Genomic DNA, 13010 nt, shown 5'->3' with positions numbered 1-13010 from the left:
AAAAAAAAAAAAAAAAAGTGTAACAAAATTGCTAAAATTCATTGTTTTAAAAGTGCTCTTATGCCACTGGTTAGAATGCAGTGTGCCAAGTATTTTACGTTGTAAAGGCATTGCAAATATCTACAATAAAGCAAAATATGTAAAAGCTGCTTTCTGATAATCTTTTTAATCCACATATTAAACAGCATCTGTGAATGCTAAAAATATATTTTTTTTATGGTCTGATTCCCTCAGTAAGATGGACTAGTTAACTAAGAAAGTATCTTTGCAGGGTGTAGGAGCTATGATTTACACGTCAATTTATGTTAAAAGTTACTAACATATTTCATTATTCTGAGTAGGAATGAAGTCATTTTTTTAAGTGTGTTCCTGTAGCTGAATTCTAAAACTGCAGTATGATTGGAGAAAGGCAGAGAGATGTAACTTTTGAAGTATTAATGGGGAAAAAAGAGAGGAAGAGAGAAAGAGAGAAAGAAAAAAGTTGAGGGTTGGATCCTTTCAAGGCCATACAAACCAAGTAAGATTGGTTAATTTCTACAGAACTTCATTGTATCTCACTCACTGGACATATGCAGATAGGCAAGGATGTAACAACCTTTTTTTTTTTTAATTATTCTACAGAAGTAGCAATTAATTAACAGCTGAATAAGTGTGAAAAGCTTACTTGTGATTGGGAAGTATGCAATTACAGGCAAAGAAAGGAAGAAGGGAATTGTGGAAATGTGAATATTTTCTGCATTGCGTGAAACCTAGATTGACTGTGCGCAATCTGTTTTCTCAAAGCACAGGAGACTGACTTTTCTCCCAAAGGACTCACAAAACAGGCAGAAAAGCCCCAGCTGCTTCAACTTTTTGTGACTGCATCTGTAGTTAATGCAGGTAAGTTGATACCCTGAGATGCTATAGAGACTCCTAGGTATTTCTTAAGTTTGTAATAACCATGAATTTCTGCTCTTATTCTCAAGCATAGTTTCTTCCCTAGAATGTCTAAGAATTTAAAATGTCAACGTTTTGGGAAGGTTCAGCCTAATCATCATAAGTACTTGGTACTTCAGTTTAATCCAAGAGTTCAGCACCATGCAGCCATTCACTCCAAATTCCCATAGTAGGATGGGAGGGAGAATCAGAAGAAGGTAAAACAAGCTGTAAGGGGTGTGTGAGAAGCTAAAACGCCCTTGACTTAGTGTAAGCGCTGCTCAGCAACAACTAGAATGTCTGTGTGCTGTCAGCATTGTTTCTTCTCCTGAATCCAAAACATGGCATCCTTCCAACCACTATGAAGAAAATTAACTCTATCCCAGTCAAAACCAAGACAGTAGCACTTTAATACATATGCCTCAAGGCACTTTACAAATAATCCTATGCTTGTGTAAAGATAAATATCAAATGTAAGTATTTAAATGTCAGCCTAAGACATTTGAATGTGGTTTGAAGTTCTGATCTTTATAAAATGTATGTAGTGCCATGTAGCTTCAGCAATGATTGCAATCTGCTGTATGAATGACCTTTTTTGAATAATCAACCTTTTATCCAAATGAATGAGTGAACAAGCAGTTCAAAAATGAACAAACAAAAAGAAAGAACCACGAACTGTGCATGTGTTTATTTCATTTGGTGACTTTTGTGATAGTTGTTTAGTTTTAGAATATGCTTCATAATATCTTGACAGCAGTTTTGTTGTATATGTTCTGAGAGTAAGAAAAGAAAGAAGTACCAGTGGGAAACAACCCAGCTGTCTGTAGAGAATTGGGCAGTTTGCTTTAGGTGTGTCTGAATTAAAATATTACGTATCAGTTAAGAGCTTTACTGATATTCTGTTATGATTTGATATACTGAATTCTAAATAATAGGACAGTGCCTCTGTGTATACAGAAGGATAACTGCATGTACACTGAAATGCCAGAATAGAGAAAGAGAGTTTAATGATGAAGGTGTATAAGGCAAGAAAATATTTCTTTTTACATCTCCATTTTTATATCTTTTTTCATACCTGCATTATTGAGGAAGCTATGTGCGAAATGTCATAAAGAGTTGATATGATTCTATGATTCTAAGAGTTATGTACTTTCATCAGCTAGGGATTCTTTGTTGGGGAGAAATTTTGATGAGTCATACCACTTACAAAGTTTCTTCACTCTGGTAATGTGGCTGAATCAAACTCAATTGCCTATATTCATATAATTCATAACATAGAACATGTCATAATTCACACTTCCTCCTTTTTTGAACTTACACATAGAAAGCCTTGCCTATTTGGATTTCTTTACCACATACTGAAGGGCACAGGAAATGTTACTTAAAATTCATGAATTATAGAAAGCAGGAAATGTTACTTAGAAGTTATGAATTATAGAAAACCAGGAAAGGGAAGCATGCAAACCAGCTAACAGAGATGATACCACAAGGTCAACTGTCCTTAGACATTTTTTAATTTCCCAGGCCACTGTGTATTTACCAGATAATCCAAAGCCTTAACTGACTTTGAAACCAGTATAGGTCAATCTTTGCCTAATAAGTTTAGTATGATTTAACTTGTCAATCACAAGCAATGTGTCTCTTGGCCCAGATATTTTCTTTTTGTGAAGGATACTCTGATGAAAAATAAAATGTTGGATGAAAAATGTTCTACTCCCTCATACTCATGGGCAGCTGATCTGTCCACGTATGGTATTAAAAAATGCTGGGACAGCACAAGCACATATTGCAAAATCTTACCTGTTTAGGTATTTCTGTGTCAAAATACCAAGTTTCTGCCCTAGGGCATGGCTCTAAAATTGCTCAGGATATTGAAAACTACTTTGTTGTAAATCACCACATTATACTTAGGCTAAGCTCCTCAGAAGCAGTATTACCACTGTTAATAATGCTGCTAATCAAGAAATCTAGTTGATTAATTCAGAGAACCACCTTCCCTAGAATACTTATTTTTCTGTAGTAAATAATTTTTAGAGCACTAAGACAGGATATTTATTTATTTGGGGTGAAGTGTGAGTGGGAAAGTGTGTTCTTATAAGCTTGACGTAAATGAAGAGGGTTCAGTTTTATTGGCACAGTTACTTATAAAAATGCAAAGGATTCTAAAACCTTCTTTTCTCTTTGCTCACTCTACTAAAATACTCATTTGTACGCTAAACTGATCTCATACTAGAAAGTACTTCAGAAAAGGTGCGTATTCTCTTAGCTTTTAACCTGCTACAAATATTACTTATATTAGGCTGCTATTCTTTTCATGTTTCCAAGATTTTTTTTCTGGTGTTCTTTATATTGTGTTTTTCTAATATTAATCCTGTTTGACAAACTAGCTTAATGAGGCATCTTTAAAACTGGCATTGCTCTGAGCATAATGATTTTGCCAACTCAGAGTTTCTCCTGCTTCATCCTCATAAATGAACACTAATAAGTAGCTGAGAATTTTCCAAAAAAGGATTTCATAAAATAAATGTACAGCTAGCCTCTGACATTATGAATAATATATGCAGGAAAAACTCAGTCCCATATTCGCAATCTTTACTCTTTGTTTACGTAAGTCTTCTATTCTAAGACAGTCTTTTCTCCCATTTGTAATAATAAATCTGTGTTTTTCTTTATTCCCAAGGAATGTGTTGCAAGGCTAAGTATGTTCAAGATTCCCCAGACTTGGGGATTAAACACAGCATTATAAAGGGAGTTGAATTATAATGTTTAGTTCTGTGATCAGTCTTAATGAAAACTGATGTTAACATCAATATTAGGCACTTTTGAGCTCCTCCTGGGAAAAGGTCGTAATGTAAACAAGCAACATTAATCAACTCCCAGCTCAGATATGTGAAGCTAGAAGCCCAAACTGTGCTTAGGAACAGTCAAGTCATCACTGAATATAATTTGAATTTTAACGAAGAGATTTGTTCATGAACTCCCAGGCCCAGAAGCAATTCCAGCTCATCATTGCACGTAATAGTGTAGTCACAATTGTGAAATGCAACTGTCTAAAGACAGGGCTGCCAAGATCCATTTCCAACAAGCTTTACCAATTTGTGGAACCTAATTTTAGATTTCAAAAAATGTGTTTCTCCTAAGCCCTTCAGGAAACATGTATTCTGTTGTATCCTATAATCTTACGCCCTTGGTCTCTTACATGACAGGAATTCAGAATTTAGATATCTGTCTTTGGAAAGGCTTGAAAGGAGAAGGTAGGGACAAATGATTGAGTCTGATAACCAGTGGTAGAAATATATGGCCAGAGAGGCTGAGAATGGAGCAGACTAAATGAATGATTTGGTAGGAGATAATACAAGTCAGGTTTCGTTGTTCTGAAGATGCAGTCTGCTAGTAGTTATAGCATAAATGTGTTGTGTTTTTTGTTTGTTTGTTTGTTTTTCCCTAAGAATACAAACACACAACTTTTAAAAGGCATAAATTGATAATATTCAGTTGCAAAGTCAGTCATTTGTATAACAATTTCCAAGCTACATCAAGTTTAGACAGATCAGGAAATGCAGGAAAAATCCCATGGAATGGGAAAACGAGTAGCTGGTGTGTCTAAATCTTAATACTGAAATCATATCCACACCTGGTGACAGTGGACAGAGACCCATTGTTATAATTCAGTAAAATAAATAAATAACTGTTATATTAGAAACTATTGATTTAAAAGTCATCATTAAGGCTCACAAATGATAAAATATTTTCAGTGTGCAAAATTATAGCTTTCAATGAGAACAGATTAAGAGCTCTTTGAAACAATACAAACATTATCCATGAGAATCTAGCTAAATTCCAGACAGCCTCAGAAAACTGTCATAAGCCACATCTAGGTTCTGCATATTTTTATTTTATTCATTAATGTAATGAAAAAGGCATTTTAATTTCCTCTGTGCTTTTGGTTGTTTTTTTTTGTTTGTTTTGATTACATTTATTGTTACACTAAAGCACTGATCAGGTACCTTCGGTTTTGATTTGTTGATTAAAGATGATTCAGTATGAAAATCTTTGTATGAACAAAAATTGTCTCTTACAAAATACAAAACTGACATAAAAGCAGAAGTGGAAGAGAGAATCTGCATAGTTCACAGAATACGTAACCCGCCATGCTGATCTAGATGTTGATACTAGTTCCCCTCATTTCTCTAAATTAGAAATTTCATTCTTTTTAAAAGTGTTTAGGAATCTGAAAACTGAAGATGAAAGAAATAAAGTAAGTGCAATTTGAGTGGGAAGGAGCACAGTGTAGAAACACTGAATGTAATTTTGTTACATTAGTGCAACCAAGCGATAAAAAAATGAATTGTGTAATGTGTTTGCATCCTACAGACATGTAGCACCATAAGTGACAAATAAAAATGTTATTTATTCAACAGCTTATGTAATTTGGAATATTTGACTTTTGATAAAATTATTTTCATATCTAGCATTAAGTTGCCTTTTAATTGCCAATCATTGATACGCCTTTGAGTCTCAAGATTCGTTTTTCCAGTTTTGCTAGTTAATGAAAATTTTAAGACATAGCATATATTTTTATGCTAATGGTATAAATAAGCTTTTCTATAATTATGCCAAACAGACAAATTTTAAAAGAGATCTATTATGCAAGCAGGCACAATTTGGTGATATTTAGTTGCACAACGTTGTTAGATATAGCAAATGGATAACTCAAGGAACAGCTCAAAAGATTTTCTTACTTGTAGCCAAGCTGTCGACAAACTACAGCTGCGTCCTTATCAGACCATCCATCATCACAAATTGTGCCCCACTGACCATTGAAAAAAATCTCTACACGTCCTTCCTTCTTATTCTCACCATCCATCAGCCTGATGGGAGGACCTGGGAATAAATAAATTACAGCTGTTAACCCACAACAACAGAAACAAGAATGAGTACTTTTAAGTTATTTCCATCACAGTGAGTACACAGAGTCAACTGATGTTCAGCAAGCCTTATGTCAGCTGTTAGTCATTTACTTTTCCCTGGCTGACAAAAGGAAGCACTCAGTACAAATTATAAAATAATGTGAATTATTGTAATCTCTGTGCTTTGTACTTTATAGTGCATAGGGCATAATGCATAATTTCACCACAGTAGTCACAGAACAATTTTCCTCATAACAGCAAAGTCACCTGAGGTATCTTTTATCTGGTAGCCATTCATGGGACACATTTCCCTTGCAGAATCTTTGTGGATGAATTCAGCTATACCTTAGTTCATAAATCCATTCTCAAATTGATTGCTGCCACTCATCTTACCACAATCTTGGCAAAAAAAGTACAGCACTGTGTTGAACTTCAGTTACTACTTACTTGTTATAAGTGCTCTATAGAATGTTTTGTTTGACAGCATAACGATCTACAGCATGTTATTATAGACTACAGCGCGATTATTTTTCTAGCATTTTAAACTGATTGCTTATTCAGATATGTTTATAGTACAAATTCTCACTTTTGAATTAGTCAGATTTAATTGACTGTGGGTTGTTCAGTGCTTGGCCTGTAGTTAAGTTTTGAATCATTAAGCAAAGTACGTATTTGATTCTCCTTTTCATTAAGACTACTTTATAGCATGCTGGCAGTGCAAGAATCCTTAAAAGAGTTACAAATTCCTTTGAGGTCTGTTTGTACTCTTTAAGTGAAGGAATCACATTCTGAATCTTCTTCTGTGTCATACTTTATAATCTTTAAGATTCTAATTAGACTTCCCTGTTTTGAATAATTGGGAAGCCTGTTCCACATCCTTTTAACCTGTTCCTACTCTTGTCTAACGCTGTAAGGATGGAAAAAGTAATAATTTTGCTCTTAAATAAGAGTATTTTGACACTTCATTATTTGAAATTTGATTCTGATTAATTTAAGGTATGAATAACTTTTGCATACCAAACCTTACTCTGGTGCAGAGCTAATTAAATCTGACTTAATTTGCTAATTGAATGCAGAAAGATTATAAAATAAAGTAGTTTTGCTTCAAATGTAATGTAAAGCATATTGTTCATATTGATGTTCATACTGCCCGAACAGTTACAAGTATATGCTTCACCAGCTTTTTGTTCAGTTACATCATCAGGAAATTATTTACTAAACAGATGTTGTTGTTTTCATGGTGTGTTGTATTTTGAGCACCCCTTAATGTCTGTATTTCCTCTAGTTATATAATCTACCCATCCGTTTTTATCCTTACAGGAAGAAAAATGCTTTTATTCAAGTGCTAGAAAGTGAAGGGCAATGATAGAGTCCTTGTCCAATCAGGAAGAGTTAGATACTCCCTCTTCATGACAAATGAGTTATTCTAGAAGGATATGATTTAGGTGTATATTACATGACCCAGCTAGAGGCATGAGATATTTGTGATACATTATATCTGATTGGTTGTTATCTCATCTGCTTGTGTTTTAGCATAGATGTATTTATGAGCACAAAACTAATATGATTTTCCGGTAATGGGAGAAGTGAGAATGCTACCATATGGATGCATTTAACTGAACTGGACCTCCTTCAGCTAAGACTGTATTTTATAGAAACTTAAGCAAAGCAGTACAGATGGTTTTCATCTGTAAAGACAGCCGTGATTATCTGAATTCCTGTTATTTTTGGTCTGGGAAATCTTTTTGTACAAAATATGATACAGTGTCATTATCAAATACATAATGGAACTGCAATATAAAACATTCATTGGATACATACAGGTCAAAAGACTGTAAAGGAAAAGATCAGAAAAAAAAAAAGGAGAGAGATAAAAATGCATGTGGAAGTGCTGATTGCTGTAAGAACGGTAGCAATGTTGTGCAGTAAATCCATGTCTTAATTTGCAAAATAAGCCTTCAGTCAATAATTTCCAAGGAACTTCAAGAAACCAGGCATACAAATCTATTAGATTTCAGTAGAAGCGGTGAATCTCATTCCACTAGTTTCCTTGTTAATTCTAACTCCAAAATCAACTAGAATATACTTGGTTAAATTTCAAAGAATATTGGCAACAATTTTGTCAAAGTTTACATACTGACAAATTACAAAATTTGTAAAATTTGTACAAAAAAAAAAAAAGAAAGAAAGAGAAGCTGATTGTCAGAACAGATGAGTAACCCGATTGTTTTAGTCTTTTATTTTACATGTCTGATAGCTCTAATTCTTGTTTTGTTATCTATCTGTGGATTTAGAAATCTTTGGAATTCATGTGTATATATTTTGATCCATAATATTTCTATGTAATTAGTTACTTCTGGTTTCTTATCTGTCTTTTCATTCTTTCTTCGTACAACATAGTCAGCTTTTTAACATGGTATTTGGATCTTTGATCTGTTTAGTATCGTTCTGTCTGCATTAGTAAGTGGAGGCCACTTACCCTGGCACAATCCAAATCACAGACCAAAGTAATACAGAAAGATTTTCATACTTCTCACCATTTCTTCCCATTCTCTCTGAACTTCTATTCTTTCTATGTCTTTTCTCAGACTGTCTGAATGTAAGGCTATAGAGGGATGTAATATTGATTTATATTTTTCAATGCACAGGTTCCTCTCCAATTTCCTATAAAGTGGGGCAGTTCCTTAGAACTTGGAGACTGCTGAGCGCAAAGCAGTATACCATTAGTAAGGGTAAATTAGATGTAAAATCCAATGAAGAAAAAGATTTAGAGAACATTATCTCTGGAGTCTGTGTTTGCTAATTTAGAAATTCATGTTGATTGTTACTGTTCTGGCTGTTTATGTTCCTTTAAACAAAGCCTGATTACTTATGATCTTCAAGAGAAAAGTGAACTTTTTCCCTTCCTCATCTGTCTTTGCATACATCTGCTAAACAGTAAGATTTTGAGCACCCTTAAGTTCACTATACTTCTCTGGAATATGTGCCTATAGCAATGCTCACATTGTGATGTTACCAAAGAGACACCTTACCAAGTGAGAGTTTATGGCTGTTGTTATCCGGATGGCAAATGAGTCTGACATCCTCCTGATGGCTGCAGTCGTGCTTTCCCCACTCTCTCCTTGAGCACTGCAGAAGGTCTGTTTCCTTCCCAGAGCAGCTGACATCATCCAACCAGATGGGACCAGAGTTTCCTTCTGAGGAGCTCTCAGGCGCACTTTTTCCATACCTATGCAACAAATACGTATATGTTTTGGTCAGAGGGCATGTAATACTTCAGCACTAGAAAGGAAATAAATTATTTGTTGACAAATAAAGATTTCTCAAGATCAACAATGGAGAGTAATAACTATGATTGAGCAGGTTCAGTTAGCATTAAAATGAATGAAAACACCATATATATTTCTTCTCTGGTAACCTTTTTATTTTTGAAGAATTACTGTTACATTAATGCAGACTTTGGGATATATTACCTTTGATTAAGGCTTCAATCAAACATACATCTGTTTCACTCACTTTGATACTTAAACCATGGTCTTAATGTCATAAGTATTTGAATGTTTGGACTTTTTTGAATGTGAAGGCAAGATAACAATTATGTAGTGAGAGTGTATTTTTCTAAACACAGTCAGTATGAAATGACTGCTTTCTGAAATATGTTAGTCAATACTTAACAGTGTCTCAGGACTGTGGGAGGTTTTTGAGCTAGGTCCAGAAGGGTTTATACACTGAAAGTCTATCTGATTTTTACTGTCTGTTTCATTAGCAAAGATTTTGAATAATCAAACTTTCATAGGCAAACTAGAATACAGTAAGTCATTTTTTCTCTATAGATTTGTTAGCCAAAAAACACGAGTGGAAAGAACTCAGTGAATGAAGACTGCTGAATTACAGACTGAGTTGAATCTTTTTGCTCTAACTAAATTGAGGCCATAAATATCTAATGGAGACTGAGGGAAGCAGATTTCAATGCATTTTAATTCAGTTTCTGTGAAGTACTCAGCCACTATTTAAAAACAAAAAAAAAAACAAAAAAAAAACAGACTCTTGAAGAATATAGGATTCACATAAATATCTACCATCGTTGTCAAGTCAAAGAGTCAGATATCTGATATCAAATAATCTTACTTAAATCCAAGCTGCCGGCAAGCCACCTGTGTATTCAGCTCTGTCCATCCATCATCGCAGATTGTGCCCCACTGCCCAGAATAATAGACCTCCAGGCGTCCCTCATGACTGCCTTTCCCACTTGTTAGCCTTAATGCACCGTCTGTGTCATTAACAAGCAAGGAAAAACAAAAATAAGAATCAGTTTTTCTGAGGTCCAATTACTGTTCTGAAATAAAATGAATATCGCTACATCTACTGCACCTCATTAGAATATTAAACTGCTATATCTGTGCTGTTCACTAGATGCCATTCAATGGAAAGATGTATAAGATGCCATGATGCACCCGGGTTGTAAAGTGCTGAGTAACACGGCCGCTTTAGTGCAAGATTTTGATCTTCGAGTCCTCATTACATGCCAAGTTCATAGAAGTAGGCTCTAATTATATGGTTTCACTGTTTATACATACAACCTATCTTCTTTATATATTGTTATTTCTCATTGCTTTTATGCTGATAGAAACAATACACAGTTAAAGCATGCACTGCACAGTAAGTAGCAGTTAGCGTGTTGCAAAGGAAACAAGGCTTGGTGTTAAATAATGAGATTTTCTATACCTGTAAAATTTCCTCAGGCAACAGCCAACTCTTTTTGATACTGCTACAATGTATTATTACTGTGAGGTTTTATGCATCTGTAAACTTTAAAAATTATCTCTCCAGTGCTGTCAATTCTGCATTTGTCACTGTTTTTCTTGTGTGTTTATTGGTAATTGAACTACCTGTGAGAGGTGTACAGGAAACACCAGCATCTTCTTTGTGGTCGCAGTTGTGTTCCCTCCAGGAGTTTTTTGGACACTGTTCTATAGATAGCTCATTTCCTGTACACCGCACTTCATCCAGCAGCACAGGGCCTGAGCCTTCTCCAAAATAAGCCTGGCTCCATGCCTTGGCAGCACCCCTGTCAAAAGGTAACAAACGCTGTACAAGCAAGTACAAGCAAGCCAGGGTCTTGGAGGCAATGGAAACAGCTAAAATGCTATATATCTGGTTTCTAAAATAATAAATGGGACTTCCTGAAAATCTACTGCAGGGGTAACTGACTGTGCACCCTGTGTTACATCTGTACTACAGTGTGCTTCTACAGTCAACTTCATTAGGAGCTGAAGTTCAGCAACAGCTGAACTTGAACATACCACTGCAACATTTCCACAGTTTCAATATGCTTATGAAATCAAATCCTATTGTTTCATTTTTACTTCATTTTCCTTTTCTATCTTTTCATTTTTAAGAACTCCATTCCTGGAAGGGATTATAGCTTTACACATGGGTATGAGGGTTCTAATTGTAATTTTCATTTGATGTGTATACATGGTAATCCTATTTCTTCAGTGACTTACTTTGCTTTGCTGGCCTCAGAAGCACGTTAAACAAACATCAAATATTTAGATGAAGCAGATAAACTCAATTGTTCTACATTCTGTAATTTAAAAAACATGGCTAAGATTTTAAGTGACTTGACAATGGCATGAAGTTTATCATAGAAATAACAACAGAAGGCAGACGAATGACTGTCTTTGTGTTTGTTGTTTACTTTATGTCAGTGCAGGGAATTCTGAACACAAAAACCTCCAGAATTGAAGACACTCCATTATTTCAGCATTACAGAAGTTATACAGTGTTCAACAGTTGTTGACTGTCAGGATTTTTCCTTTTCTGCTTGGAAAGGTACTGTGTCTTTCCTATATGTTTTGAAACATATGGATTGTTTTCCTTTCACTGGATGGTTTCACTCTGGTGATGGTTTCACTGGATGGTGCATATAACCAGCTTAGTTTTTATAGGAGTGTTTCCAGTATCTGTCTTCTTTTTCAACTAGGCTACAATGAATTACCTTTCTAAAGGACTAGTTTAAGGAACAGTTTGGTCGTGGAACTATTGAAAATGTGTCCGATCTGGGCTGTTTTGTTTCAGAATGTAGTCATTCAAACTCTTTACAGGCTTTTACTGTAGATTGTTAGAATTCTTCATTGCTGTCATTTTTTTTAATGGAAGTTGCATTAATTCATGTTTTTAAGGCGGCACCTTATTGATCCATATATGGATTTAGAAAGGCATGGGTTTCATTTCTGTTGCTTCGGATAAATCTATTCCATCTCTTTTATTTCATGTTTAAAGGAAGATAGTACTAAATTTACAATAATGCAAATTCTTGATTAACAGTAACAAGGGTGTAAGAAAAATGGCAACAATAATAGGCTTTAAAAAGTTAAATTAGGATCAGGAAAAAAGTTCTGTATAAAAAAAGGAAGTGAGTACTTGTGGTGGATGCTGTGTAGATTATTAGTTCCCAGCAAATAAAACCACACATGAGAAAGGTAAATTAAATACTGTGATTTGCATTCATATATATTTAAAATACATTTGTTTCTAACATTGATAAGCTAAAGTGCTTGGTCAGTTTTGAAAAAGCACTGTGAACTTTCAGGCTGTTTCTCTGATGATCAGATGCCTTCTTCAAGTGGTTGAGTATGTGGAAAATATCAACAAACAAGTCATATTTACTTAGTAGGGAAAAGAGTTGTAATCTGCAATCACATCAGAGAAGCAGTTGAGGAAAACAGAAATGTCCTCAACCACCCAACAAGTGACATTTTAGTAAAACACATCTGGCTTTCTTCCAGGGGTTTATCAGGGCAAATCAGTAAATTCAGTCTGAAGGTAGCATTTTTTATGTGTGTGCATATATGTGTGAGAAAGATTTTTAATTAGACATATTCTTTAGAAAGACCTTCCTAATTCTAAATAATGTGTTAACATAGATCTTGCTCAATTTCTTTTTCCTCCAGAAATGCTAATAAGAATGTCAGTAGATTTCGTAGATTCCTGAGCTTTGCTTAGCCTTCCTAATTGCCCTTACCATTCTTTGTTTTAGTTTGTTAACTAGTCATGCCTTTTCCTATGTAACATTTATTCACTGAAGATTTGTAGTTTGCAGTGCTGGTAATGGGAATAAGAGCCAAGACCTCCATCTCTTACATTTCATGGATAGCTGCTTTTCTAACTAGTAAATGTGTG

General features: G+C 34.8%; 1 protein-coding gene across 1 annotated transcript in view; it reads right to left on the bottom strand.

The window, feature by feature from the left end:
• The window catches only part of PRSS12 (serine protease 12), a gene marked incomplete at its 5' end in the record, with an annotated part of 43217 nt that overhangs the window by 14740 nt on the left and 15467 nt on the right, over positions 1-13010 (bottom strand). The window contains 4 exons of the mRNA XM_010710093.3: positions 5658-5799; positions 8858-9054; positions 9954-10095; positions 10715-10893. Coding sequence (XP_010708395.1) covers positions 5658-5799; positions 8858-9054; positions 9954-10095; positions 10715-10893 — 660 coding nt within the window. The remainder of the gene's footprint in view (positions 1-5657; positions 5800-8857; positions 9055-9953; positions 10096-10714; positions 10894-13010) is intronic.

Source organism: Meleagris gallopavo, chromosome 4 (genome assembly GCF_000146605.3).
Source record: "Meleagris gallopavo isolate NT-WF06-2002-E0010 breed Aviagen turkey brand Nicholas breeding stock chromosome 4, Turkey_5.1, whole genome shotgun sequence".
Taxonomy (NCBI): domain Eukaryota; kingdom Metazoa; phylum Chordata; class Aves; order Galliformes; family Phasianidae; genus Meleagris; species Meleagris gallopavo.
This window is presented reverse-complemented; position numbering and strand designations above follow the sequence as displayed.